Below are 27,050 nucleotides of genomic sequence, written 5' to 3'. Positions count from 1 at the left end.
GATCTTAACTTTCTATGGCCTAGGAAGCATTAAAGCTTCTTGAAGACAGCATGTGTTGTCCTTTTTCATACCCTTCAAAACAAAGAACACAGTTCCTGTGTCATAGTAGATGTTTGATTAATATTTCCTGCTAGATTTTTTCAGACTGTAAACTCCTAGAGCCCAAATCCTGGACAGCATTCATCTTTATATTCCCCAGAACACCTTTAATTGAGTTACATGCAATTCCATGGCAGTGAGGGGTGCCCTATCCATGGAGAGCTCCTTGAATGGGATTTAATGCTGACATTCTTTATTTGATTAGGCAATTCACAGGTCCTGGTCTATAGGCTTCTCTGACCACAAGGAAATAACGCCAGTTATTTCATGGGCCCACGGGTTAAACAAACCACCTGGGACTTTGGACAGATAATGACAGTGGCGACTCATTCCAGAGATAATCTAAGCTGAGTAAAAACATTGCTAGGTTGCTCAAGGGACTTCTAAGGAGGGCAAGCCAGATTTTGGCAGTCCTGAAAAAACTGGGCAAAACAGAGACCTCAGAAATAAAAGAACCAGCAAAAGATGAGATTATAGCTCCCTGTAAGGTGCATCATGAATATTCATCACAAGGGGTTGCCCACCATGGATGAACAGAGGAGTGTTTTAAGGCTGGGGGATTTTCTGGAGATGCTATTTATTTGTCAGCCACTTATAAATAGTCAGCTGGGCACAGTGGCTCACGCCTGTAATCCCAGCACTTTGGGAGGCTGAGGCGGGTGGATTACGAGGTCAGGAGTTTGAGACCAGTCTGGCCAACATGGTGAAACCCCATCTCTACTAAAAATACAAAAAGTAGCCGGGTGTGGTGGCGCACGCCTGCAATCCCAGCTACTCAAGAGGCTGAAGCAGATAAATCACTTGAACCCTGGAGGCAGAGGGTGCAGTGAGCCAAGATTGTGCCACTGTACTCCAGCCTGGGCAACAGAGCCAGACTCCATCTCAAAAAAAAAAAAAAAAAATTAGTAGCTTCCTAGGCTTTTGGTAAGGAGTGAATTGGGAATGGCAGCATTGGTAAACTGAGAAATACGAGGGCATTTAGCCGTCCTCTGTTTCATTCAACTTTGGCTTTTGTTTGTTGTAATATGGATCAAGTCCCAACACACTGATAAGACAACATGGAAGGCTGGATAGAAATGTAGTTAACGCCAAAAAGTTTGAAGCTACATCTGTTGAGTCTCACAGCATGCCAGTTGGTCACACAGTGGGGGTGGTTGCACCCTCTCAAAGGGCTCTTTATATTTCTTTTTTCTTTCCTCTCAAATGTGGTATCACTTTATCCTTAACCATAAATACCATCTCTTATATAATACCCCAACTATTGTGCATGCATGTTCTTACCTGATTGTGAGACATTTTCTTTGTCTCTTTAAAACTTTGAAAAAAAATAGAGGGAAGAACAAAGAACCATATAACAAACATGAACATAGGAAAATTTCCACATTTTAAATATTTAGGCTCAGATAAAATAAGTCCTGTTGACCATGCTAGAACTTCAAGAATTACATATAATGGTAAGTATCTCTGTTTTGTTTTTTTCCTGGTCTTAATAGTAACTGCATTTGTTTATGTATTAGCTAGCATACTTGGCAATCTGATGGAAAACATATTGACCAGGACATTAGAAGAATGAGGTTCTGATCTTAGCTTATCACCCCTCAGTTCTGTGTCTCCAGACAAATCTCTCAATTTCTTGAAAGGACCCTTGCTTCTCAATAAACATAATTCTACAAAAGTCATATACCTCCAAGTTTTCTGTGCTCTAGGTAAGACATCCTCAAATCCTTCATCTGTGTTTCCTATCAGATGAATTCTAGATCAAAACAAATTTTTCATTTTGATCACTCTCTGGAGATTATATCATCTGCTAAAGTTGATCTGAGATTTTAGTGCCTAGAATTGAACTGATTTTCTAGATATGAAGCGGTTAGTACAGAAAAATTGGTTTGATTATTTTCTGTGATCAAGGCACCACATTTATATTAAAAAAAGCTACATTTTTTAAAAACTGCATTTTTTTTTTCCCCAACAACATTCTACTGTTGGCTCATGTTAAATGGAGGCTCAATTAACTCCCTTAAACACTTTCATATAAACAGCTGCCAACACTGGCCAAGGCTATGTGGAATTGGGTGTTAAGCTTAAATGCAAGCCTTCTATTTAAATCTGCAAAGTTTAATTTTATTAACTTTGTGAATTAATATTCTAGTCTGTTGTGAAAATTCTGAAACTTAATTTTGTTTTCTGAAAGAGTTCTCAGATTTTCAGGAATTTTCAAAGGGCTCGAATACTCTAAAAGTTAATGCCTGTCCTTTAAACTACCTCTGGGCTGGATTCAAGTGACTAAAAGCCATGCTATCATTTTTTCTTTATTGAAGTTTTTAAAGAAAAAGATGTCAGTTTACAAAATTAACTATCTTTGTATTCTCCCTAAAAACAACAAGCAATTCACACCAATTGCTTTCGACTTTCTCCTATCTGTCTGGTTAGTAGATGATGGATGAACCACAGAAACAATAATTTTGCATAGCCTACAGGTGTGTGTGCCCAACTCTATTATTTCTGTAAGTGTCAGAGAGGATATTACATCTGATGTTGAATAGGGAAAAAAGTCTTGCATTTTTCTTTTATCCAGAGGCAACTCTTTTGCCCTAGTGAGAAAAAAATAAAAGAAACAACACAAAGCAATACCAGGCATTGTTCCAGTGCTCCCAAATTTCCACTGGAATTCAGTTTATAATTCAGTCTTAAAGCTTTTTATGAACACTTCATATCTTTGTATATTCCACCCATTCTTTAAAAGTCCAATTAAGTCCTCTTCCTAAAAGCCATGCATGGACTCTCATTTCAGCATTCATCTGTTTGCTCCTCTCTATGTTGCCTCTATCTCTCTGATGGCACTTCACTTAGTCTGTCCTCTATTATGATTATGGGATTAATCTATATGAACGCTCTTCTTAAACTCTATTTTTCCTAAGGGACAAGGACCATCTCTTAGCCCTTCATATTCATGCTTGGAATAAACATTGATTCAGGCCCAGTTTGTGCCAGGCACTGTACGGGGCATGGAATGTTGTGCCTTCCCCCTAGTGAGCAGCACAGAGTCTAGCTGACTTACTTGAAATCAATCTACGTGACTTGACTTAGCACTTACGATCTATTTTGTAAAGTCTGTGTTTGAGGCATGAAAGGATGTTTTTGGAGATTCAAATCACTGTCAATTAAATTAGGTCCTCACATATTTCAGCTGTTCCCTACTCTGTTCAGAGCACCATTAACTGAAAGTCTCTCAGAACCAAGTACTGTGAAATATAGACCAACACCTAAACTTCATTCCATAAGAGAAGTGGAGTTTCAATGACAAAAACATGGACTAAAGCAAGATTGGAATTTATTAAGAGTCACCAAGAAAACCAGCTTGAACATTTAAGGACATTAAGGATGTTAAGAACGTTAAGACTGACTGAAACGATGGGTCCCCTGGAAAAGGAACACATGTACATATTATACATTAGAGGGAGAGAGAGAAGCGGGGGAAGGAATGGTCTTTTTTGTTGTTTTTAAATAGACTTTTTTAGAGCAGTTTTAGATTCATAGCCAAATTAAACTGAAGGTACAGAGACAGAGGTTTCCCATATATTCCCTTGCCCCAGCACATGTATAGCCTCCACCATGAATGGTCTTTTCATTGCCAAGCATGTGAATCAGAATCATAATGGTTTATTATGGGAGAAGGGTCATATGCTCTCTTGGCAAATATATATACATTCACATTCTGAGTGCTATACTAGGAGTTTTTTGAAAAAAAATTGCTTTAACTTTTTCTTTTTTTCAAGTATAAGCTTGAACAGACTCAAGACGGCAAACACTCCCTCCTCAATTTAAGATTTGACAATTTAAGAAGAAAAAGCTCATTCATCATCTTTCCCTTTTAGAGACCATAAATTATTGGCTCATACACCATGTGGCTTGGATTCTAGGAAAAGTTAGTGTAAACAAATCCAAGTTACAATGCGTGGAGTAGGAGAGTGAGTCATAAACAAAACACAGACATATGCTCTCATATAAATAAGGGCCTGGATCATCAGCTTCCCAGAGTCTGCTTCCCATTAATTACACAACAAAATGAACTTTCCATATGTAAAGCCCAAATCACTTAACTCTGGCAACTTGTATAAGACAAAGACCAGGATTGTGACTATGTAGGCACTAACAAAACTAGATTTCAAAATAAAAAATGTCCTCTCAAAATATCTTCAGGCATTGCAGAACAAGAAGATGCCCTGGAGGAGAATTTTTGAGTAACAAAACTATCCCCAAGCACTCCAGGAAGACTGCTTAGAGGCTGATATGGATCCCTGCTGAATTTATAGGTAGTATTAGGCATATTCTCTTTTGTTCTGAGTCCTGTCATTTTTCTGATGCTGGCTAGCCCTGGATCCCGGCCACACAGAGTGTTCACACACATTGCTGGGACCACTGAAAAATTTCCATTCCTTCGATCAGTTCCTTCTCTCTGTCTTTTGAAACTATCCATTGGTAGCACTAACTCACATTTCCTGATTGTCTCATGAAGACAATCTGGTCTCTTTTAGTTTAAAGAGGTATCAAGGAAAACATAATTCCTGGGGAAGAGTGTTCTTCAATAGGTCAGACACTCCAAGAGAGAGGGAAAGTGAGGTTTTTCCTTATGTCCCTTTCAAAAGCTGATTCCATAAAATAAACTAACGGAGTTAGTTCCAATGGACATTAAAACAACAGATCTTAAACTTTAGGTGTCCTGGATAGGGGAAAGAGGACAAAAAGGACTTTTACTCTTTACTAGTTGTGGGGGTGAGGAGGTAGCTTTCAACCATTCACAAACTCACGGACTATTTTTGTAACAGCTATGCTTTGTATCATACCTTACACCATACAAGGCAAGTAGAATGCATTGCTCTTGTCCTCAAATGAAGGCAAAGGGGGAAGGAACTAACATTTTTTGAAAACCTACAGTGTATATTGCAGTATTTCATGTATTTCCTCATTTAATTGTGATTACAACCACTTGAGGACCTTGATTAGTGTCCCTTAGTTTCTCTACATTACAGAGATGAAAACCAAGTATTTTTTTCCTAAGAGCACACATCTCAGAAGTTGTGAAGGCAATAATTAAAGCAACGGCTGCCTCATTTCAAAGCTAATTTCATGCTATATTTCCTTAAGAAAGCAAAGAAGACAGGGAGCTAGAAAAAGACTGATAAAACCTGGGTTTCCTCATTAATTTTATACTCTTGTCTGTATTGGAGTGCCAAATTTCTCTGAATTTCACCATCTCAAAGGCCTTTTCCAACCCCCTAAATTCCATAATTAAATAACGGAAGATATTACTGCAGATGACACATCATTGCTGCTAGATTAACTGTTCCTGCACATTGTTTTGATTCTGCTCCAGTTCAATGCCTTCAATGGCTCCCTGTAGGGAGCCAGACATTCCAGGTACTGAGAGAAGCTGGTCAGGGTTATGAAGAAAGGTAGGAGGCAGGGCATGGTAAACACAAGAGACTATGGCACATTTAATGGGGAAAATTTATCCTATTCCAATCAATTATTCCCAGTTAAAAATCTGAGCCCAAAGATCACAGTTTCATAAAGCCAGAAATCTTGATTATTATGTAAATCTTCTGATGTTCATAAACTGCTAATTAATTTTTAAAAATTTATAACCTTCCGTAGGCCAACCAAAACACGAGTGTAGACAGCAATTGGGCCATGGCTGTCATTTTGCTATCATTGCCGGTCAGAATAGTCACCCTGCCTTATTCTAGACTTTTGGGTACTCCATCTTCTGATCTCAAATTTCCCTTCCAGACTCATCTGCCATTATTTCCATATAAATGCTGTATTCCTATCTCCTAGCTTCTGTCTGCTTACCTAATTCAGTTTATCTTTAGAAGTCCATCTTAACTCTTCTCTTCCCAAAAGAGAATCTCTTAGTATCATTCAGTTGAAAATTCATGACCAACCAATTGCTGAATAATAGTTTTGTTAGTATCTCAGATTGTTATTCGATCTATTCATTTAAAAATACTTTTTGGTCATCTCATGTTTTGGAGGCAGGCCTTCCCATGTAGTGTTAAAGCTCCTCTGGGGCAGGGGCTAATCTTCTATTTGTATATATCATTCATAGAATTGACTGCAGTGTGGCAAGTTCTTAAAAAAAAAAGGTTGACAATTTTTAACAAAGTCTTACAGATGTTTGAATAAGATGAGCTTGATATAGCCACTAATGCCCTCAAGGGTAGGGGACTTGGACTGTGTCCTGAGATAAGAGTATTTGGAAGGGGGAGTGAGGATATATATCATTTTCTAAAGGATAGTTAATGGATATTATGATCTAAGTCATCACATGGCTAAATTGTGACTTCACATGATTAAATCCTGACATGAGATAACTTTAGTTCTGACATGAGAGGGTTTCATAAAATACTTACATGTTAAGTTTTGAATATGTGATTGGTGTTTTCATCTGCTATTTCATTTCTTTCTTGCTCCTGCCTAGAAGGCAGAAATCACTTTTCTCATTTCATTGATGAGAAAACTAGAACTCAGAAGTCTCAGTGAGACTTTGTGACTTACCTAAGGGGATGGATTAAAAAGTATGGCAGTACTATAATGAGGACACCGCAATAACCCTGACCCTTGAATTTCAAATCCAGTTTCACTCTGCCTCAATGTGGTGGCCAGAAAGAGTCCAAGTTTCCGAGTTCCCAGTCAGGCAATATTTGTAACCCTTCTGGTCTCAATTTTCTCATCTGCAACAGGAAGTGTTTGGCAAAAGTCCCTTGTAGTTTATTGTAATCCAGGTTTGTCTAGTCTGTTCCAATTGAAGCAGCAGGAGGAGACTCCTTGGGAGGATATGTTGGGATGACTCCAGTGTCTCCCAGGGAGAGAATGGAGAGAGCAGACAGGTGAGTGATCTCTCTCTCTCTCTCTGTCTTTGTCACACCTGTCTCACAATCCTTACTCTATTCTCTGTCCCTGCTTCCTTTCTCTCCATGCCTCTTCTCTGTCTCTCTGCTGTCTTAGACTGACTACAGCCTGCCTGGACCACTCAAGATCATTCTTAATGACAGTCATTACATAGTTCTTCTGCATTGCCTGAGACCATTTCTGCAGCAATTAATGGGAAAGATTTTGCCCTGCCACCCCCTACTCCTGCAGCTGGGCTCACTATGCCAACTTTATTGGAACCAAGAAGTTTTTCAAAAACTCTCCATTAATTACAGAAAACCCAATGCACAGTGCCCCCTTCTCATTAACACAGTTGCTTTCAGTTGCCACTAAATTATCTCGCCACCATGACACCAACAATCTAATTAGACTTCTGGAAATGGAAAGCGCCAGTGAACAAGGCAGGCACCACACTTTCATCTCAAAACTGATCATAAAATATGCGTGCCCTTTCATTCTTTGCCACATAAACTCTGCCCCATAAGAGTCTCCTTTCATTCTCTCCCATTTATAAAGAGAAGCTTGAATATTTGATATAAAATGAGTATCTTAATAGAAATCGCTTCACGTATGGGAGGTTTTCTTTTCCGAGTGTGAGGTCATTACAATAATCGCACCTGACTCCCTGGGCGTCTGATGCCTCACAGCCAAACCTCCCACTGGGCTTCAATGGAGGTGTGAATGATACTATCACTGGGAAGAAGATAAAACGTGTTATTATCATTACTCTATTTTTAAGAGGGTCTGACTGTGGCATGAGGTGGTTGGGAGCATAATCTGTATGAAGCATTCAGAGAAGAAAAATTGAGTTAAACTTCTCAAGACACAGCACTTTCAAACCTGTCATTAAACCTCTGTATTTCCTAAAATCTCAGCTCTGGAGAGAAAATAATTAGCTAAGTGAAGTCCAGGCATGTCTATTGAGTATCTACTAAGCACCCAGCATCGTGCAAGATTCCTGACATTCAAATAAGATTATGAGTTGCTTAACAGCAAGGCTCCTGGCTTTTGCTTCTCTTATTTTCATTCCATACATCCCAAGGTTTTGGGAATTGAGATGCCCAATACTTATTGAGTGAGACAAAATCTAAATAGCAAATGGTTGCTGCCCTAGTGAAACCAATACTCTGGCCACAATGCAAGACTAACACATACAAAATAATTAAAGTACTGCATAGGCTGATGCACTCTCCCTTTTTCCATTGAGTGGCTTATCCTGAAACTCTCACAGAACTTCTGAGTGAAGGAAGACACATATGCGTGCATATTCCTTCTTCTCTGAATAAATACACACTTTGGTAGTGCAAGTACAATGCCATATAGGCTGAATCTTTAACTCAAGAATAATCATCTTCAATACGCTGGGGGACTAACTAAGGGCTGGGCTGCTATTAATGAACAAAGGAGGCTGGAGGGCTGCCAAATTGTTCTAGGTTGCTCCATCTGGTGAACTTTCTTAGGATGGTTTGCTGCTTCTGGATCTGATATAGAAACTGAAGGAAAATCACTGCCCCTTAACTCTAATGAATATTAGAGTTCATACACTCTTGAGTGTACCTTTTCATGAACCAAACACGTTTGTGCAGGAAACAGTTGTTCAATACACTTTGGCTAATATTTAGCAATTACTTATTGTTTGCCCACCTCGGTGCTAGGTAAAGTTGAATAAGATCTGGCCACAGGGACTATGCGATCCTCTGGTCCACTGTGGGACACAGGTGGAGCACAGACACTGTATTAAATGTAGGAATCAATGATCAATGAGCTTATAGGGAGCCAGGGAGGCACAGAGGATGTGGCATTCAACTTGACTTTGTTGTGGTTCTCAATATGAGTGTCAGGGAAGGCTTGTTAGAGCTGAAGGCACCTATGCTGAGGCTTGAAGAAGCATCATGAATTAGCCATTCAAAGGGCATGAGAGGTGGGCAAGGGGGAAAAAGATAAAAAAGTTCCAGGGAAGAAAACAGACAACATCAACAATAGCAGCAGCAAAAACAGCACCCACTTCTCAAACTCTTACTATGTGTCAGGTACTTTGCTAAACTTTTCCCAAGGATTATCTCCATTATTACTCACCACGATCCTTGACACTAGGTCATATTCTTTTCCCCATTTTACAGATATGAACACTGAAGTCTTGAGATCACCTAGCTGGTGAGTGGAGCACTGAGATTTCAACATAGGCAATATAAAGCCAGAACACATGCATTCAACCAGAGCATTTCATGGCCCATGTGTGGTATGTAGAAAAAATGAGCCAAAACTTAGAAACAAGGCAAATGGAAAGAGACAAGTCCTTTTGGGCCTCCCCAAGGATTATTAACAGTCCAGGAAAATGTGCCCTTGTTGGGCTTGCTGTCCACTACTGATTAAAGGCTTGGAATCTGCCAGCTTCTTTTTGGAGGGGAGGATGGATCTTGCTCTGTCACCCAGGCTGGAGTGCAGTGGTGAGATTTCGGCTCACTACAACCTCCGCCTCCCAGGTTCATTAGGTTCAAGTGATTCTCTTGCCTCAGCCTCCAGAGTAGCTGGTATTATAGGTGCCCGCCACTATGCCTAGCTAATTTTTGTATTTTTAGTAGAGAGCGGGTTTCTCCATCTTGGCCAGACTGGTCTCGAACTCCTGACCTCGTGATCCACCTGCCTTGGCTTCCCAAGTGCTGGGATTACAGGCGTGAGCCACTGTGCCTGGCCTGTATTTTTTTTAGTTTTATTTTTAGTAAAGACGGGGTTTCACCACGTTGGCCAGGCTGGTTTCGGACTCCTGACCTCAGGTGATCCACCTGCCTTGGCCTCCCAAAGTGCTGGGATCAGGCATAAGCTACCGCACCTGGCCAATCTGCCAGCTTTTATGTTAACTTGTGGACTTTTGCCCAGCAAAGAAGCAAATGATTTTTGTTTGGTAGAAGAGATAAAGCACGAGGTTATGATTTTATTGCCTGTTAGGACACTAACTGAACAACTTGCTCTATACGCTTTCTCCAGTGCCTGCATTCTCATAATACCCTGTTGTCTAATTCTCCTTTGGGCTGGCCTTACCACCATGCTGTCTTCTGCATTAAAGAGTTGAATGAGCCTTTGAAATAACTTTAGTTTTTTGAAAATAATACTGTGGCAGTGGAAATCCCAAAGGAGTTGAAATTTGGTTGAGATTTCCAAGGAGATGAAGCTGGGGCAGAAGGCAGGGCCAGATTCTGGAAGGTTTGGTGCTTCCCTCAGCTTCCCTTGGCCATAGGAGAAGCTCAGCTGCTCTAGGAGGTTCAGATTAAATCAGAAAAGAGCTTATTTCTCCTTTAAGAGTGAAAATAACAACAAGTTTTGGAGGTTTTTCAGAAGGCTTTTGGTGTGTGATGGGGAAACACAGAAGCTTCCAACCCTGCCGAGTCCCTTGGTGGCCCAGAGCTGCGGGAGGGAGTGCCTTTCATGCACGTGCCATATTCAGCACAGCTTTCAGGACAAATGGGCTCATTTTGTGAGGCTTCAACATGAGCCCATAGGTAGCACTTTTCAGACAACTTGAACGATTGCTTTAAATTTAAGCTTTGTTTGCTCTGGATCTTCTTTGGGAGGTTTTCTACTAAATATTTTAAGTGATTAGACTGGGCACATAGGAATATATTTTACAATTTGGAGACTTCCTCAATGTATATATTTATGGTCCCTGGATGTTCCAAATCCTATTAAATTGCACCTTTATTTCTTCTATTTTGGTTCTTCTAAAGATAAGATTTTGGCTGACTTGACCTGTTATTTTGGTTAGGGGCTCCAGGTCATCATTCAACATAACAACAAAAGAAGTAAAATAAATAATTGCATCATTCTTAAATTCCTGTTCATTGCTCTTTTTTGTAGCTGGATATTACTTCATTATTCTGGGCCCCTTCCCATAGATGGCAGCTGGCTAAGAGAAAACTCAAGTATCATAGAATTTGGGAGCTGAAAGCAATTTTCACATCATTTTGTTCTAGCTACTAGTATACTGAATTTCATTCTGATTTCATAGTATTAAGAATTCCCACTATTATTTGTAATGGTAATTAATTTTTCAAGCTTAAGGTTTTGCATCTTGACTACAGGTATCAGTTAGTTCTGATTCGACTGATGGCTGGGCTAATAACAAAACGATTTTCCTAACATTAGTCCCTGCCATGAGAAGCAAAATGCCTAAAAATTTAACAGACTTAGGAAATTTAAATATTTTTACTTATTCATGGGCTCTGGTAGTTTTAAACATGGTAGATAATATAGTTTGAAATAATAATGGATTAGCCTTGATACAACAGATAGAAGCTAAGAGCTGTGCTCACTCTACTTCCTTGTTATCTCAAACTGAGCTACACCTTGAGCAGTTGAGATCCAGTGATAGCATGGCTGATACATGTTTGCTTTTTTTTTTTTTCTCCTTGGACTTAAGATGAGAGAATGTTGGTGTGTATGTGTTTGTGTGCGTGCGTGTGTGAGTGTGTGTGTGTGAGAGAGAGAGAGAGAGAGAAAGGATATACTTGTCTTCCCATTACTGCTAGTCTAGTCTTTCAAGTGCAAAACCATATAGATTTTGTTGCCTTGATGTTTTACTGAGTTCTTACCACCATTTGGAATCTACTTATTCATATAGACTCATCTTAAATATAAGGGGAAAAAACATGTTTCTGAAATGAAATCACAGATTCTCCATACATTACGTGATCTCCCTGAGAAGTTAGTTCAACATCTAGAAAATCAGAAAAATCAGCCTGGCTTATTCAGGTATGGATTATCTGATATGATTGTTAAATCATGATTGGGCTAGTGTAATAGAAGTTGTTTCAAATTATGCCTCACTTTGAGCAAACTTTAGTGGTGCTTTTACTGCATTAGCCCTAATTACTCACAATAATGATGCAATGCTCCCTTGAATCAGACCTCCTTGGCTGCACCAGGGGACTGCAGCTGATCAATAGCTATTGAGCAGTTTGACCACCGAGGCTGATCTGTTTGAGCACCTCCGGCAGCCACTGCCATCCTCCCTCCCAGTAGCTCACAAACTGACATGTTCCCAGCTCGCCACTCTCTCCTGCATCTCCTCGATGGCCCCGTTTTACCAATCAATAATGTCATAATCAGTATGCCTCTGAGACTCTGAGAAGGTAAAAAAATTGCCTGAAACAAAAAAATTGGGGGACCCATATAACACATGCATATATGCATACAAGCTAGAAAACACATATTTGTAAACCCCTGACCCATATTCATTTCTCCCATATTGTATTGTTTATAAAATAAGGTGGGAATGTTCCTTTGTTGTACTTTTACCAAAGATCACCTATTTGAAAAAAGTACTGTTCTTACTACAGGTTGATAAATTATTTGGCAAGTATTTTCCAGCAGCCTACAAAGTGCCTGTCAAATGTTTTCCATTTAATTGTCATTAGGCCTGTAATCCTAGCACTTTGGGAGGCCGAAGTGGGCGGATCACCTGAGGTCAGGAGTTCGAGACCAGCCTGGCCAACACGGTGAAACCCCGCCTCTACTAAAAATACAAAAATTAGTTGGGCATGGTGGCATGTGCCTGTAATCCCAGCCACTTGGGAGGCTGAGGCAGGAGAATCGCTTGAACCTGGGAGGTGGAGGTTGCAGTGAGCCAAGATTGCACCACTGCATTCCAGCCTCGGTGACAGAGCAAGAATCCATTTCAAAAAAAAAAAAAAAAGCAGTTTCAAGATTGAGTATGTTTTTCTCAGATGTCTCTCACCATATTTAATGCTGTAAAAGCATACAGCTACTGCCTCTCAACCATTTGTTTCACTCAGTGATTATTTACTGAGCATGTACTATGTGTCAGGAACTGTACTAGGTATTTTTGCATCCACTCTTTTTTTTAAAATTTTTTATTTTTTTTGAGATGGAGTTTCGCTTTGTCACCCAGGCTGGAGTGCAGTGGCGCAATCTCGGCTCACTGCACCCTCCGCCTCCCGGGTTCAAGCAATTCTCCTGCCTAAGACTCCCGAGTAGCTGGGATTACAGGAGCATGCCACCACATCTGGTTAATTTTTGTATTTTTAGTAGAGGTTTCACCATGTTGGCCAGGCTGGTTTTGTACTCCTGACCTCAGGTGATCCACCCACCCTGGCCTCTCAAAATGCTGGGATGACAGGTGTGAGCCACCATGCCTGGCCTGCATCCATTATTTCTAAATAAAATTTCTAATTAATTGAATTACTTCAGTATCTTCTTATCTCAATACACGATTGTTTAAATTTGTTTTATAAGCCACCTAGTTTAACTATTCTGTCCTTTTTTTTTCTCCCTGCAATTGTCTGGGTTTCCAAAACCATTCTGTAGGAATGATAACCTATTAGAAAATAAGCTGATCCCTGCCTAAAGCCAGAAGTAATTCTACCTTGATTATAGCGAAAGATGAAGAAAGGCACTCTAAAGAAAACAAAAATCAAGTGAGTTGTTTCATCAGAAATACATATTACAGTACTATATATGTTACTATATTTCAAGCACCTAATTAAATAAGATCAAATCCAGAAACTGTTAACTACCTACTTTGTGCTTGGCTTTGGCTAAAGCTATCTATCCACCCCATCAAATTATGAGTTTCATTCACTGTTCTCCAAAAGAAGTAGAAGTCCATATTTATGGAGAAAAAAAATCTGCCTTTGCTCATGTTGGGACTATGACAGAAGTGGGAATCCACTGGAAATCAGGCAGTAAATCAGGAAATTTGGGTTCCAATCAAACTGTATAACCTCAGGCAAATCTCTGAATCTCAAGAGGCCTCAGTTTCTTCACATGTAAAACAGAGCATTGGCCACAAGCCCAGCCTGTGTGTTTCTAGCTCTCCCAGGTTTGTGGGAAGCTTTTTATCTGTGGGGAGTGAAGTCTCAGGAAGGTCTGTCTTCCAGCACCTGGGGTAGATATCTGGCCTATTTCCCCCCAAAAGTCCAGCTCAACAGCCAGAGACCCGGAAATGGACCAAATCTGTGAAATTCTCATGAGGGTCTCATTTAAGTACTGCCAAAAATAAACAGCCCATTCTTGCATCCTGCAACAGGGGAGTCTGGGCTCAGCTCTGATTACCAGGGAGGCAAGTATGAAAGTATAATATCACCTGTTTCTACTGCCCATTTGGCATATTTGTAAATTATTTACTGGATGCACTAGAGGAGGCAGGCCCATATAAGCATGTGATCCCAACAATAAGTTCTCTTATACTGAAGGGAAAGAGTGCAAGGGAGGAAAATGGGGGACCACCTGTCTTTGGCCTCAGAGAAATATCTGTGCATGGCCGGCAAAGGTGGAAACACAAAGGCTAATTTCTCAATCCATAAAGAGAGGTCTCCAGTGCTTAATCGACAAGGTTGAATAACCACTGATCTGGGTGGGTGCAGACAATAGCCCAAATCTTTTGCTTAAGCCAAATGATGTCTTTTTTGAAGTCAGCCACAGCACCAGTTCCCACTTCCAAGACTCTGCCCAACTTGATCCCTTTGTTTGGACACCCTCCCACCAAGGTGCTACTAATCCATCAAGTCTCAGGAGTAACTTCCTCTGCATTTCTGTGTGACTTTCCCTCCTTTGTCTTCTTCTTGTACTCCTCACTGGCACCATTTACCTGGCCATTCCATCAAAAACTTTTTGTTTCACACCAAGTGAAGGCTCATGATCATATTTGAGAGATGACCCCATTCCTTCAGAGCAAGAGTTTTCAAATGGCTGGAGAGAACACCATTTCCAAGAGATGTTAGGAGACAGTCCCAGAAAAAAGGGTTGTGTGATCAGATATGATTGTGTAATTCGGTGTCTCCCTCCTGCAACCTCCCAATGCACATTGGTCAATGCAAGGCCCTGGAAAGCCCTTCAGGAAGGAACCAGGGGTAAGGCAGCAGCTTTTCCTACACCTACTTTTCCATGAAAACATCCTTTATCCAAAACACCTACTAGTATTTTGCTGAATTCAATTGGGGAAGTGTCATTCCAAGTGTTTCTTTCTGTTATTTCAACTGGGCTCATTTTCTAATCACCAGTGATTTCCACGAAGGAGGTAGGTATGTAGACAAGTTGAGTTCTTTGCTCAAAGCAAACTGCTAAATTGAAAAATGAATTTGGACTAAATATTAAGAATGAGTCTCTTCTTGGGTTTCTAACAGGCCTTTCTAAATACTGCAATGTGCTTGCCACATTTACATTAATATGTTAATTCAAGAAATATGTATGTAACATTGTCATGCTGTATGTCAGCGAGATAGCAAGAATCTAAACGGTTGACTCTGCCTCTGAGGTATGTGCAATTTTGTTACATGGGAGAAGTTGCAGTCTACGAAATGAGGGGAACTGCATGGTAGAGATTCTGGATGTCCTGGAGGAGCTGTGACTAGCTGGGTTTTAAGGACTTGTAGGATGTGATTAGGAATTGAGTAAGGCTGTCTCCAAGTTCAGGTGTTAAGCCAAACCCAAGGCCTGTCTTCCTGGAGGCAGGGATGAGACTGACACAGTGGAGGTGGGCACAGGGGCTGGTGGGAGGCACTGTGGGGAACAGAGGTGGAAAGGACCAGGCTGTGGAGAACTTGAGATATCTAAATAAGGCATTTATATTTTATCCACTGTTGGCGAGGACTCTGGGAACTACTGAGAAATTCATCAATTCATGGGTAGAAGGTATCGATGCATCAATAAATCAGTGATTACTATCTTTCAACACTGATGAGCAAAGGAGGCAGTGAAACGCACTGGTTGAGAGCATGGGCTTTGGAATCCTGACTGTCCACAGGTTCTTGGGGCAGGCTTCTTTACTCTTAGCTTCCTCTTCTGAAAATGAGGATACAAGTGCTTATTTTATGAGTTACAAGAAATAACATATATAAGGCCCTTGATGCAGAGATTAGTAATTCCTAAGGCTTGATAAAGAGTAATTAATAATGTTAGCATTTGGTTGCTACTCAGTGGACCCATATTAGAATAAAATGAAGAGCTTTCCAGAGTACCCACCCTCCACATTCCCAGGAGATCTCCTTCTTTTCTCAGATCTCCTCCCACTTCAAAGAGCCAGTGCTGAAACAGCTCCCATGTTCAGAGTCTAGGGGAGGATGGCAAAACAGAGAACTCTTACCTGTATTCAACAGGCCATTCTCAGTGGGTTTTCTCCACATTCATCTTGCTTGGGGTGAACCCAAAGCATCTGAAAAGTGCTCACCTGCATCCGACGTTGCTGCAGATGCAGCAAGGAGAGATAACACTGGGGTTGGTGGAATTGTAACACTGTCAACTGCGGCTGGCTTCTTCCTGGTCATCATGGTGGGCACTGAGCCTTCGTTCTTACTATGCACTGCTGTCTGGTCCACTTTTAAGTGGGGACTTGGCATCCCTAAAAAATAACAACCCCAAAGCTTTCAGTCACTTTAAGGGAACAGGAAGATAGACAACATGTAACCTGGACATGATCTGAGGAAATGGTCAAATGATTTGAACACCTCCTTCTGGTACAACAAGAATGAAATTTAAAAATGCTAAAAGAGAAAAAATAGCTATGACTGGTTTTGCTTTTGTGGCTAAAGTTAGGAGTGATGTCATTCTAGGTTGGCTGCCTGGAAGTGGTGGGGTCACAGCATAGGCCTAATGAAGCAGAATAATCCATCAGGTGCCCCTTTGCCTTTTGAGGATGTACATTCCCATCTTTACAGAGGCTGTGCTGTGTGCAGCATGAAGGGGAGTTCAGAGTGGAAGAGACATGGCTCCCACCCTAGTAAGACTTCTCATCTCATCCAGCTGGGGAAAGAAGACTGAATGAGAAGGAAAAATTGGACAGCAAGCTCGTGCAGGCTTGTGTTTTACTTATCCTAGGTGTTTGGGGAGTTCTAAGGATGTAGAGATCAGTGTTGAAAGAAGTGAGAAAAGGCTCATGCTGAAGCTTCAAGGATGAAGGAAAGGCATTTTCAGTAAGGGCATAGGCTAAGGCATGGGTGGGGAGTAAACATGATCCAGATGAGGCCAGCATGCCGGAGGTGGAAGATGAACTGTGGGGATTAGTGTGTCATCAGCCTGTAGGGTAAGGAGAGCTGATTTGGGGGCCTTTGAGTGTCTGGTCATAACATGCATCATATGTCATGTCATGATGATGCTGAAAAGCCTGAGGAGTCAGGAGGTGCCCCTGTAAGGAACTAGAAATTTCCTGTGTAACAAACAGTAAGAGCTATTCTGCATTCCCATTTCCTGAGCTTGAATCTAGGCTCTGCAATTTTCCAACTCTGTGATGACGAGTAAGTTACTTAATCTCTCCACGTTTTAAACTTCTTTACTTGTAAAAATGGGGTGGTGATGATACTACCTTGTAGGGGCTGTTGTGAGCATCCAACAAGTCAATCCATGTAAAGAGCTTAGAACCGTGCCTAGTGCATATTCCGTGCTATAAAAGTGCTTAACATTATTATTATCCCTATTATTGCAACTATCATTACTATGACCTGCTGCTTCCTCAGAACCAATGGTAACCAGCAAGCAAAGGGTCAGTTCTTCTCCCTGACATGACTAAGAATATGTGGGCACCTTCCCTCCAACCCCAATGCAAAAACAAGGCTCTCTAACTCATCCAAATGTAAGTCAAGAGGCTAAGGGTATGTGAATCCATTTCAAATGGTTACCTATTCAGTTTCTTCATCTGCAGGCTACATAACACTAACAGCAGCAACAACAAATTGGGCCTTACCATATTGGTTCTTGACTCATTTTTTCTATCCCAACTAACCTGACTGATCCAGTCCCCTCCCAGAGTAACACTACCTCACATAGTGAGATCAGCTTCTCTTGGGCCTCGTGGCAACCCTGTGAAGCATGTAGTGTGGATATTACCATTTTCTCAATTTTACAGATGAAGAGAACACATTTCTAAAAGGTTAAAGGAGACCTGAACTCACTCATACAGCTATTAATGTCAAAGCTGGAAGTTTCCAGGTAGCCGGACACTAAACCCAGGGATCACATTGGTCCACCTGGCCAAACTCTAATACCTGATCATGACCCCAGTCTGCTGACAGCATGTTTCATGCTGAGGATGAAGAGGCCCCAGTATCACACCTGGATAAGGCATCTGTAACTACCTAAGGAAGACAGTCATGCTGACATTTACCTCCTTCCTTCCTCCTATTCTCCATTCCAGTCTCTGAAACTCCCAGTTGTGATACCATGAACAAAAATGCCATTTATGCTTTTCTTGGAGTTTATATTTCATAGCACTTTGAAGGTGGAGATAGGCAAACATCAAATTCTATGACAGACAGATTGCAAGGCACAACCATCAAGAAACTAGAAGGTGTAGCAAGTATGTATAATATGCCTTGTTTGTAAAATTTGCAGGTGTGCTCATCATGGGCTAGGTACAGACATATTTAAAATTCATTCAAAATCATTTGTAAAGCGACACATCCAAATAGGTAACAGTGGTTATTCTGAGGAAGGAGAGCTCAGAGACTGGTAAGGAAGAGGGAGTGTTTTTACTTCTTAACCTTTTTTTTTTTTTTTGAGACAGAGTCTCACTCTGTCACCCAGGCTGAAGTGCAGTGGTGCAATCTTGGCTTACTGCAACCTCCACCTCCTGGGTTCAAGCGATTCTCCTGCCTCAGCCTCCCGAGTAGCTGGGACTACAGGTACCTGCCACCACACCCGGCTAATTGTTTGTATTTTTAGTAGAGACGGGGTTTCACCATGTTGGCCAGGATGGTCTCGATCTCCTGACATTGTGATCTGCCCGCCTCGGCCTCCAAAAGTGTTGAGATTACAGGCATAAGCCACGGCACCTGGCCACTTCTTAGCCTTCTTTATTATTAATATTTAAAAAACCCACAAATATGTATTAAACTTTTCATTCCTTTCAGAAAACAAACACAGTTTGGAAAATATCCAGAAGCCTATGGGCACTGGGGCAGAATGACTGAGGTATTTTCACAACTTGGCTGCTAAAAAGTCTGATAATGGGCAGAGCAGGCATGAGTCTGATGAAAATTTCCCATTTTGGTACACTGCACCACCATGGCATTCCCACCGAATGGATGGAGGCAGAATTTCCACAGAACAGCTCAGGAAATATAAGCGGTCAGATTTCTATTGCATAACAGCTCCTCTGGAAAAACTCACTGATATGTCATCTTTATACCTGTGGACACAAGTTGGGAAAGTAATTCTTTGTTCAAATTATGCTATGCTTGGGGCATGAAGGCCATAAACAGGATTAGCAGTCAGATATTTAACTCCCACTTGGGAATAAATGGAGTCAAGTCACTTTAATTGTACCCATTTTTATGCAAATGCTCACATTCCAAATTAGTCTCAGTCCACCTCAATTCATTAGAGTTGATCCAATCAGATCTCTCTTGGGTGTACTATGCTACTCAAGTGTTCATGTTACAGAATATACTAAAAGTAATAAAATGATATTTAAAACATTCTATAATTTAGATGGTCACTATTAGCTCTCTTGAAAACCCTAGATCCTTTAAAATTTTCTAGATTATAGTACGGCTTTCTAGTTACCACCCAATGATTTCAAAAACAAATTAAAAAAGAAAAAGAAAAGCCGGACATTTTTCTCAGCCATTTTCGGATTTTGAAAGGATAATGGAAACAATCCTAGAAATAACACAACAAGAATATTAAGAAAGCTTTAAACAAATGCTAATCTATGAACACTCATTAATCCACAAAATCTATCTGAGGGCAGAGGTGTCAGGAGACGGTGATGGGGTACTGGTCCTTGGGAGAGTGCATTGGGCAGGCTACTGGAAGTCTCTTCATTACCCTTCATTCCAGGTGGTGACTGATATTCTATGACGAGCAAAAGCAAAGTTGGGGGCGGGGGGGGGGCATTTGAAACGTTTCTTCCCAGCATGAACCAGGCTTCTATCAATGGGAGGGAGATTTTTGATGCTAGAGGGTGATCATAAAGAAACCCAGATTTAACCTTGTACGGACTGGACCATTGAGATGTAGCACCACTGCTTACACAGAGACAATCTGTAATGCCACTGGTGTGCTCTGGGAAGGGATCACTGTCTCAAACTCAGAAAGTAGACTGTATGGATAGCACCCTTGGTAGGCGTGTTCAGAGCATCCCTAAACCCCAACATGAGACAAACTGCAGTGAGGATTGCCTATTTGGAGGCCAGTAAGTTTTTAAAGAGGAAAATAACAATGCTAATAACTTTGTGGATCCAACATCTGTTCTTAATTAAAAGACACAGCCGGGAGGAAATACAGAAAAGTTAAACCTATAGGAAAAACATTCCGCTATAACCTATTGACCTCTATTGATAATTTTTTTTTAAAAAAAGTCTCTGAAACTGTGCTGTAGCCTGTGTAGAAATAGTCACTCATTTTCAAAGGTAATTTCTCATAGACCACTTATCCCCTCAAACCTCTACCTGCACACCGTGTTTGCATTAGGGACTTGATTTATGGATTCCTGCTCCTTCCATGCAGAAGCTGACTTCCTGTTGCCTTGGTTACTTGGAGCTCAGTTCAAGGTTAAACTACTCCCAAATCAAAATCAGTGGCAGGCGCTGCATCTAGCGGCCAGGTTATTGACTGCCCCAGGATGCGAAAAGGTCAGAGACCAAAGCATTGTTTACTACCTTAAGGGTAAGTCAATAGCTTCAATATTTCGATTCTGTTTCTTCCGAAGTAGTAGTTGCTGCTCAATTACCTGTTCCCCAGGTTGCTCAAGGTCACAGAGGTCATGAAGGAAACGTAGGGTCTATGGTGGCTGACTTTCCCAGGATCCCTTTAATGAGCTCTGCAACCTTGGATAATAAAAACCAGCCTCACCTTAGAGAAGCTGTATGTTGTTCCATGGTTTATAAAGCTAGTTATCTACTTTATATCATTTCTCTATAGGAAGAAAAACAAACAAAAATCTTTGTGGGATGGCTACTATTTACTACCCTTTCCTAGATAAGAAAGTCAAGGGGTTCAGAGAGGTCATGTGATCTGTCTAAAATCACACAGCTGTAAGAGGTGGGATGATCTAGATTCTCTGATTCCCAGTTGGTTCTTTGTTCTGCATAGTTTCTTTAAAATAAAAGAGGCGATGGAGTCATCACCAAGGGATCCATATGTAATTCATTTTGTAACATCCGCTGCAGAGCACAGTATATCTGGCAGATAGTATGTGATTAATATAGGCTTGTTGAACAGTTTAATTAATTTTGTAATTCTAAGATTTGCAAATGTAGATATTTCGTGGTGAGAAAGCCCAGGCTGGCATGGTGGAAGAGGCTGACACCACTGGGATGGTTGGTCCCTTTAGTCATCTTCCTGGCTCCCTTTACACTGCAGAAGACAGATTTTGGCATAGACTGGGAGTTATATTGAGCAGTTAGTGGCTTTAAGCTTGCAAAGAGCTTTGATATGCATTATGCTATTTGTCCCTTGCAGCATCCCTGTGGATGACAAGAGGCAAATGGTAAAACTCCTAATTTACGAACAAGGAAATAAAGGCACAGAAGACCAAGTGATTTGCCCAAGCTCACATATCATATGTGTGGACGAAGCAAAGCTGAAATCCATGTTTCTTGACTTAATTCAATGTTCTTTCTTTCCCTATAACAAGTAGACTTTTGAGTAAACCAGTAAATGACATATTTTTCACAAGGAAAAAACTACTTTTGAAAACTTGATAATAATTCCCTCGCTAATATATTGGTTGTCTATTCAGATTATTCTATTGTTCTTTTTTCTTGTTTGCAAATGAACTTCATTCATGGCAATAAGGGGAATCGACATTATAGAATAAAGTGAATCAAGTAATAGATACCCGTAGGTTTTGGGAAATAATATTTTTTTGTGCCAAAGTCAATAAAAATTTTATTTTTAAATATGGCACTGGTCAAAACAATTAAAGGCCCTTTTCCCCAAGATTTACATTCTAATAATTTTTCTGTAGCATAAGGGTAGCTGTGGCTTTTTATAAGAGCAATGAAAGAGCCTAAAGCACTTTTTAATCATCAGAAGACAGAGCCTCTGCTACTATTCATATGGCATCTTTGGGTGAATTAGAAAAAGGCAAATTCCAGGTGAATGCAGCTCCATGGACTCAGAGCTTAGTAAAGAGAGGGCACCTTTGGGCAAATTAGAAAAAGACACAGCTTTCTGTGTGCACGTGAACCCCAGGGTCTCATAGCTTGGGGAGAGGAACACAGGATGGATTTTATCCCCATTCTCCCCCCATGCCAGGCACCTGTGAACAACAAACAACATGCTTAATCAGAGGTGGTGACCCTATCAGCATTAGTTTTATGTCAAATAAGTTTTACTTCATTCTAGGATGAGTGAAGAGATGAATGAAGGAAATTTATCATCATCACTTTCATTCTAAGATAAATTTCACCTTTTAGGATGAAGGTTACTTTTGGGCAGAATACTATTTACTGAGTCTAGAATAAATCATTTGGAATTTAACAATCATTTGAGAGTTGACTAGCAAAACTTGAAAGTTGTGATCTCTGTCTTCACAGAGATGGTTTAGAAGTGGAGAGGGGGGTAAGACAGAAACACCTATAAAATTGATAAACCAAACAACAAAGGATGTCCAACGAGTCCTTCACAAATTAGGAGGCAAATGAGATCTCAATGGGATCTGAGGTGACCTCCTTTCATCCATTTATTATTTCAATGTTTATTAAGAACCCATAGGTGACAAGCACCATCAGGCCTCAGGAACTTGAGTCCTTTCCGAACAGAGTCAACCATCCACTCAGGAAGATACACACAGGTACAGAACTCTCAATATTAAAAGTTGGGTAGAATTCCACAACTAGAAGCAGAAGGAGGGCCTGCCAGGGCTGGAAAATGACCAGAGCAAAAGCAGAAACTACATTTCTTTGTGCAGCTGCAAAAAGAGTGCTTTGGATGAGTTGTAAAAAAACAAATACTGAGCTATGCCTGGAAAGGCAGCTGGGAAAAATTAAAACCACATCTTCTTGTCAGGTAGAGTTCAGGCCTCCTTCCCATTTGTCGTCTCACCATCCTGAACATACTTCTGTAACAGAATATACCTCCTGTTTCATACTTATTTGTTCATTTCTCTGCCAATTCTTCTAGGCAATTGTAAAAGTTTTGGGGTTACAAACCATGTCTCACTTCCTGTTGGTTCCCCGGCACCTAGCTTGGTAGATACTAGGTACTTAGAAATGTTAGATGGACACATCTATCATTCTAGGCTCAAACCTTTTAGGAAACTGCACTAACTACTTTAGCCTACATATTCCTCTATTCTTAAACTCCTTTTTTCCATTAAAGTGTGTATAGTATACATGCTATAAAATATAGCAAATAGGTAAAGAATATATTCTCTAGAGTGAGACTGCTGGTCTTACTAGCTGTGTGATCTTGGGAAAGTTGCATTAGCTTTCCATGCCTGAATTTTTTTCATATGTTAATGACGTTGTTGTGTGGATAAAAGGAGTTTACATATTGGGGTAAACAGAAAATAATGTTTCCCCTCCAAAGCTGTCCACATCCTAATTCCTAGAACCTGTGAATATGACAAAGGTAAATTAAGATTGCAAATAAAAATTAATGCTGCTAATCAGCTGACCTTAAGATAGAGCAAGTACTCTTAATTATCTAGATGGTCACAATACAATCACAAAAGCCCATTCAAATGAAAGAAGGCAGAAGAGAAGAGTTAGTGAAAAAGAGATATGATGACAGAAACAGGGCAAGAGAAAGCAGGAAAGATCCAAAATTGACACCCTAACATCACAATTAAAAGAACTAGAAAAGCAAGAGCAAACACATTCAAAAGCTAGCAGAAGGCAAGAAATAACTAAGATCAGAGCAGAACTGAAGGAAATAGAGACACAAAAAACCCTTCAAAAAATTAATGAATCCAGGAGCTGGTTTTTTGAAAGGATCAACAAAATTGATAGACTGCTAGCAAGACTAATAAAGAAGAAAAGAGAGAAGAATCAAATAGACGCAATAAAAAATGATAAAGGGGATATCACCACTGATCCCACAGAAATACAAACTACCATCAGAGAATACTACAAACACCTCTACGCAAACAAACTAGAAAATCTAGAAGAAATGGATAAATTCCTCGACACATACACCCTCCCAAGACTAAACCAGGAAGAAGTTGAATCTCTGAATAGACCAATAACAGGCTCTGAAATTGTGGCAATAATCAATAGCTTACCAACCAAAAAGAGGCCAGGACCAGATAGATTCACAGCCGAATTCTACCAGAGGTACAAGGAGGAACTAGTACCATTCCTTCTGAAACTATTCCAATCAATAGAAAAAGAGGGAATCCTCCCTAACTCATTTTATGAGGCCAGCAACATCCTGATACCAAAGCCTGGCAGAGACACAACCAAAAAAGATAATTTTAGACTAATATCCTTGATGAACATTGATGCAAAAATCCTCAATAAAATACTGGCAAACTGAATCCAGCAGCACATCAAAAAGCTTATCCACCATGATCAAGTGGGCTTCATCCCTGGGATGCAAGGCTGGTTCAATATACGCAAATCAATAAATGTAATCCAGCATATAAACAGAACCAAAGACAAAAACCACATGATTATCTCAATAGATGCAGAAAAGGCCTTTGACAAAATTCAACAACCCTTCATGCTAAAAACTCTCAATAAATTAGGTATTGATGGGACGTATCTCAAAATAATAAGAGCTATCTATGACAAACCCACAGCCAATATCATATGGAATGGGCAAAAACTGGAAGCATTCCCTTTGAAAACTGGCACAAGACAGGGATGCCCTCTCTCACCACTCCTATTCAACATAGTGTTGGAAGTTCTGGCCAGGGCAATTAGGCAGGAGAAGGAAATAAGGGTATTCAGTTAGGAAAAGAGGAAGTCAAATTGTCCCTGTTTGCAGATGACATGATTGTATATCTAGAAAACCCCATTGTCTCAGCCCAAAATCTCCTTAAGCTGATAAGCAACTTCAGCAAAGTCTCAGGATACAAAATCAATGTACAAAAATCACAAGCATTCTTATACACCAATAACAGACAAACAGAGAGCCAAATCATGAGTGAACTCCCGTTCACAATTGCTTCAAAGGGAATAAAATACCTAGGAATCCAACTTCATATCCAAGCGATATGAAGGACCTCTTCAAGGAGAACTACAAACCACTGCTCAATGAAATAAGAGGATACAAACAAATGGAAGAACATTCCATGCTCATGGGTGGGAAGAATCAATATCATGAAAATGGCCATACTGCCCAAGGTAATTTATAGATTCAATGCCATCCCCATCAAGCTACCAATGACTTTCTTCACAGAATTGGAAAAAACTACTTTAAAGTTCATATGGAATCAAAAAAGAGCTTGCATCGCCAAGTCAATCCTAAGCCAAAAGAACAAAGCTGGAGGCATCACGCTACCTGACTTCAAACTATACTACAAGGCTACAGTAACCAAAACAGCATGATACTGGTACCAAAACAGAGATATAGATCAATGGAACAGAACAGAGCCCTCAGAAATAATGCCACATATCTACAACTATCTGATCTTTGACAAACCTGAGAAAAACAAGCAATGGGGAAAGGATTCCCTATTTAATAAATGGTGCTGGGAAAACTGGCTAGCCATATGTAGAAAGCTGAAACTGGATCCCTTCCTTATACCTCATACAAAAATTAATTCAAGATGGATTAAAGACTTACATGTTAGACCTAAAACCATAAAAACCCTAGAAGAAAACCTAGGCATTACCACTCAGGACATAGGCATGGGCAAGGACTTCATGTCTAAAACACCAAAAACAATGGCAACAAAAGCCAAAATTGACAAATAGGATCTAATTAAACTAAAGAGCTTTTGCACAGCAGAAGAAACTACTAGCAGAGTGAACAGGCAACCTACAAAATGGGAGAAAATTTTCGCAACTTACTCATCTGACAAAGGGCTAATATCCAGAATCTACAATGAACTCAAACAAATTTACAAGAAAAAAACAAACAACTCCATCAAAAAGTGGGTGAAGGACATGAACAGACACTTCTCAAAAGAAGACATTTATGCAGCCAAAAAACACATGAAAAAATGCTCACCATCACTGGCCATTAGAGAAATGCAAATCAAAACCACAATGAGATACCATCTCACACCAGTTAGAATGGCAATCATTAAAAAGTCAGGAAACAACAGGTGCTGGAGAGGATGTGGAGAAATAGGAACACTTTTACACTGTTGGTGGGACTGTAAACTAGTTCAGCCCTTGTGGAAGTCAGTGTGGCGATTCCTCGGGGATCTAGAACTAGAAATACCATTTGACCCAGCCATCCCATTACTGGGTATATACCCAAAGGACTATAAATCATGCTGCTATAAAGACACATGCACACGTATGTTTATTGCGGCACTATTCACAACAGCAAAGACTTGGAACCAACCCAAATGTCCAACAATGATAGACTGGATTAAGAAAATGTGGCACATATACACCATGGAATACTATGCAGCCATAAAAAAAGATGAGTTCATGTCCTTTGTAGGGACATGGATGAAATTGGAAATCATCGTTCTCAGTAAACTATCACAAGAACAAAAAACCAAACACTGCATATTCTTACTCATAGGTGGGAACTGAACAATGAGAACACATGGACACAGGAAGGGGAACATCACACTCTGGGGACTGTTGTGGGGTGGGGGGAGGGGGGAGGGATAGCTTTAGGAGATATACCTAATGCTAAATGATGGGTTAATGGGTGCAGCACACCAGCATGGCACACGTATACATACGTAACTAACCTGCATGTTGTGCACACGTACCCTAAAACTTAAAGTATAATAATAATAAAATAAAATAAAATAAAATAAAAAGAAAAAAGAAACAGGGTCAGAGAGATGCTATGTTGCTGGCCCTGAAGACTGAGGAAGGAAGTCATGATCACGGAATGCAGATGGCATCTAGAAGCTAGAAAACAAGGAAATGGATTATCTCCTACAGTTTCTAGAAAGAAATGGAGCTCTCCTTGATTTTAGCTCAATGAGT

The 27,050-nt window shown here is 40.3% G+C and overlaps 1 protein-coding gene across 8 annotated transcripts in view; it reads right to left on the bottom strand.

Annotated features, from left to right (window-relative positions):
* Positions 1 to 27,050, bottom strand: part of SETBP1 (SET binding protein 1) — a 394,050-nt gene that overhangs the window by 13,330 nt on the left and 353,670 nt on the right. For 6 of the 8 annotated variants that reach the window (XM_009433924.4, XM_063795617.1, XM_512106.8 and 3 more), the window contains one exon: positions 16,214 to 16,384. The exons of the other annotated variants lie outside the window; for them this stretch is intronic. In XM_009433924.4, the coding sequence (XP_009432199.1) occupies positions 16,214 to 16,384 (171 nt within the window). The remainder of the gene's footprint in view (positions 1 to 16,213; positions 16,385 to 27,050) is intronic. 8 annotated transcript variants of the gene reach the window in all.

Source organism: Pan troglodytes, chromosome 17, assembly GCF_028858775.2.
Source record: "Pan troglodytes isolate AG18354 chromosome 17, NHGRI_mPanTro3-v2.0_pri, whole genome shotgun sequence".
NCBI lineage: Eukaryota > Metazoa > Chordata > Mammalia > Primates > Hominidae > Pan > Pan troglodytes.
Note: the sequence above shows the minus strand (reverse complement) of the source record. Positions and strands in the feature narration are given on the sequence as shown.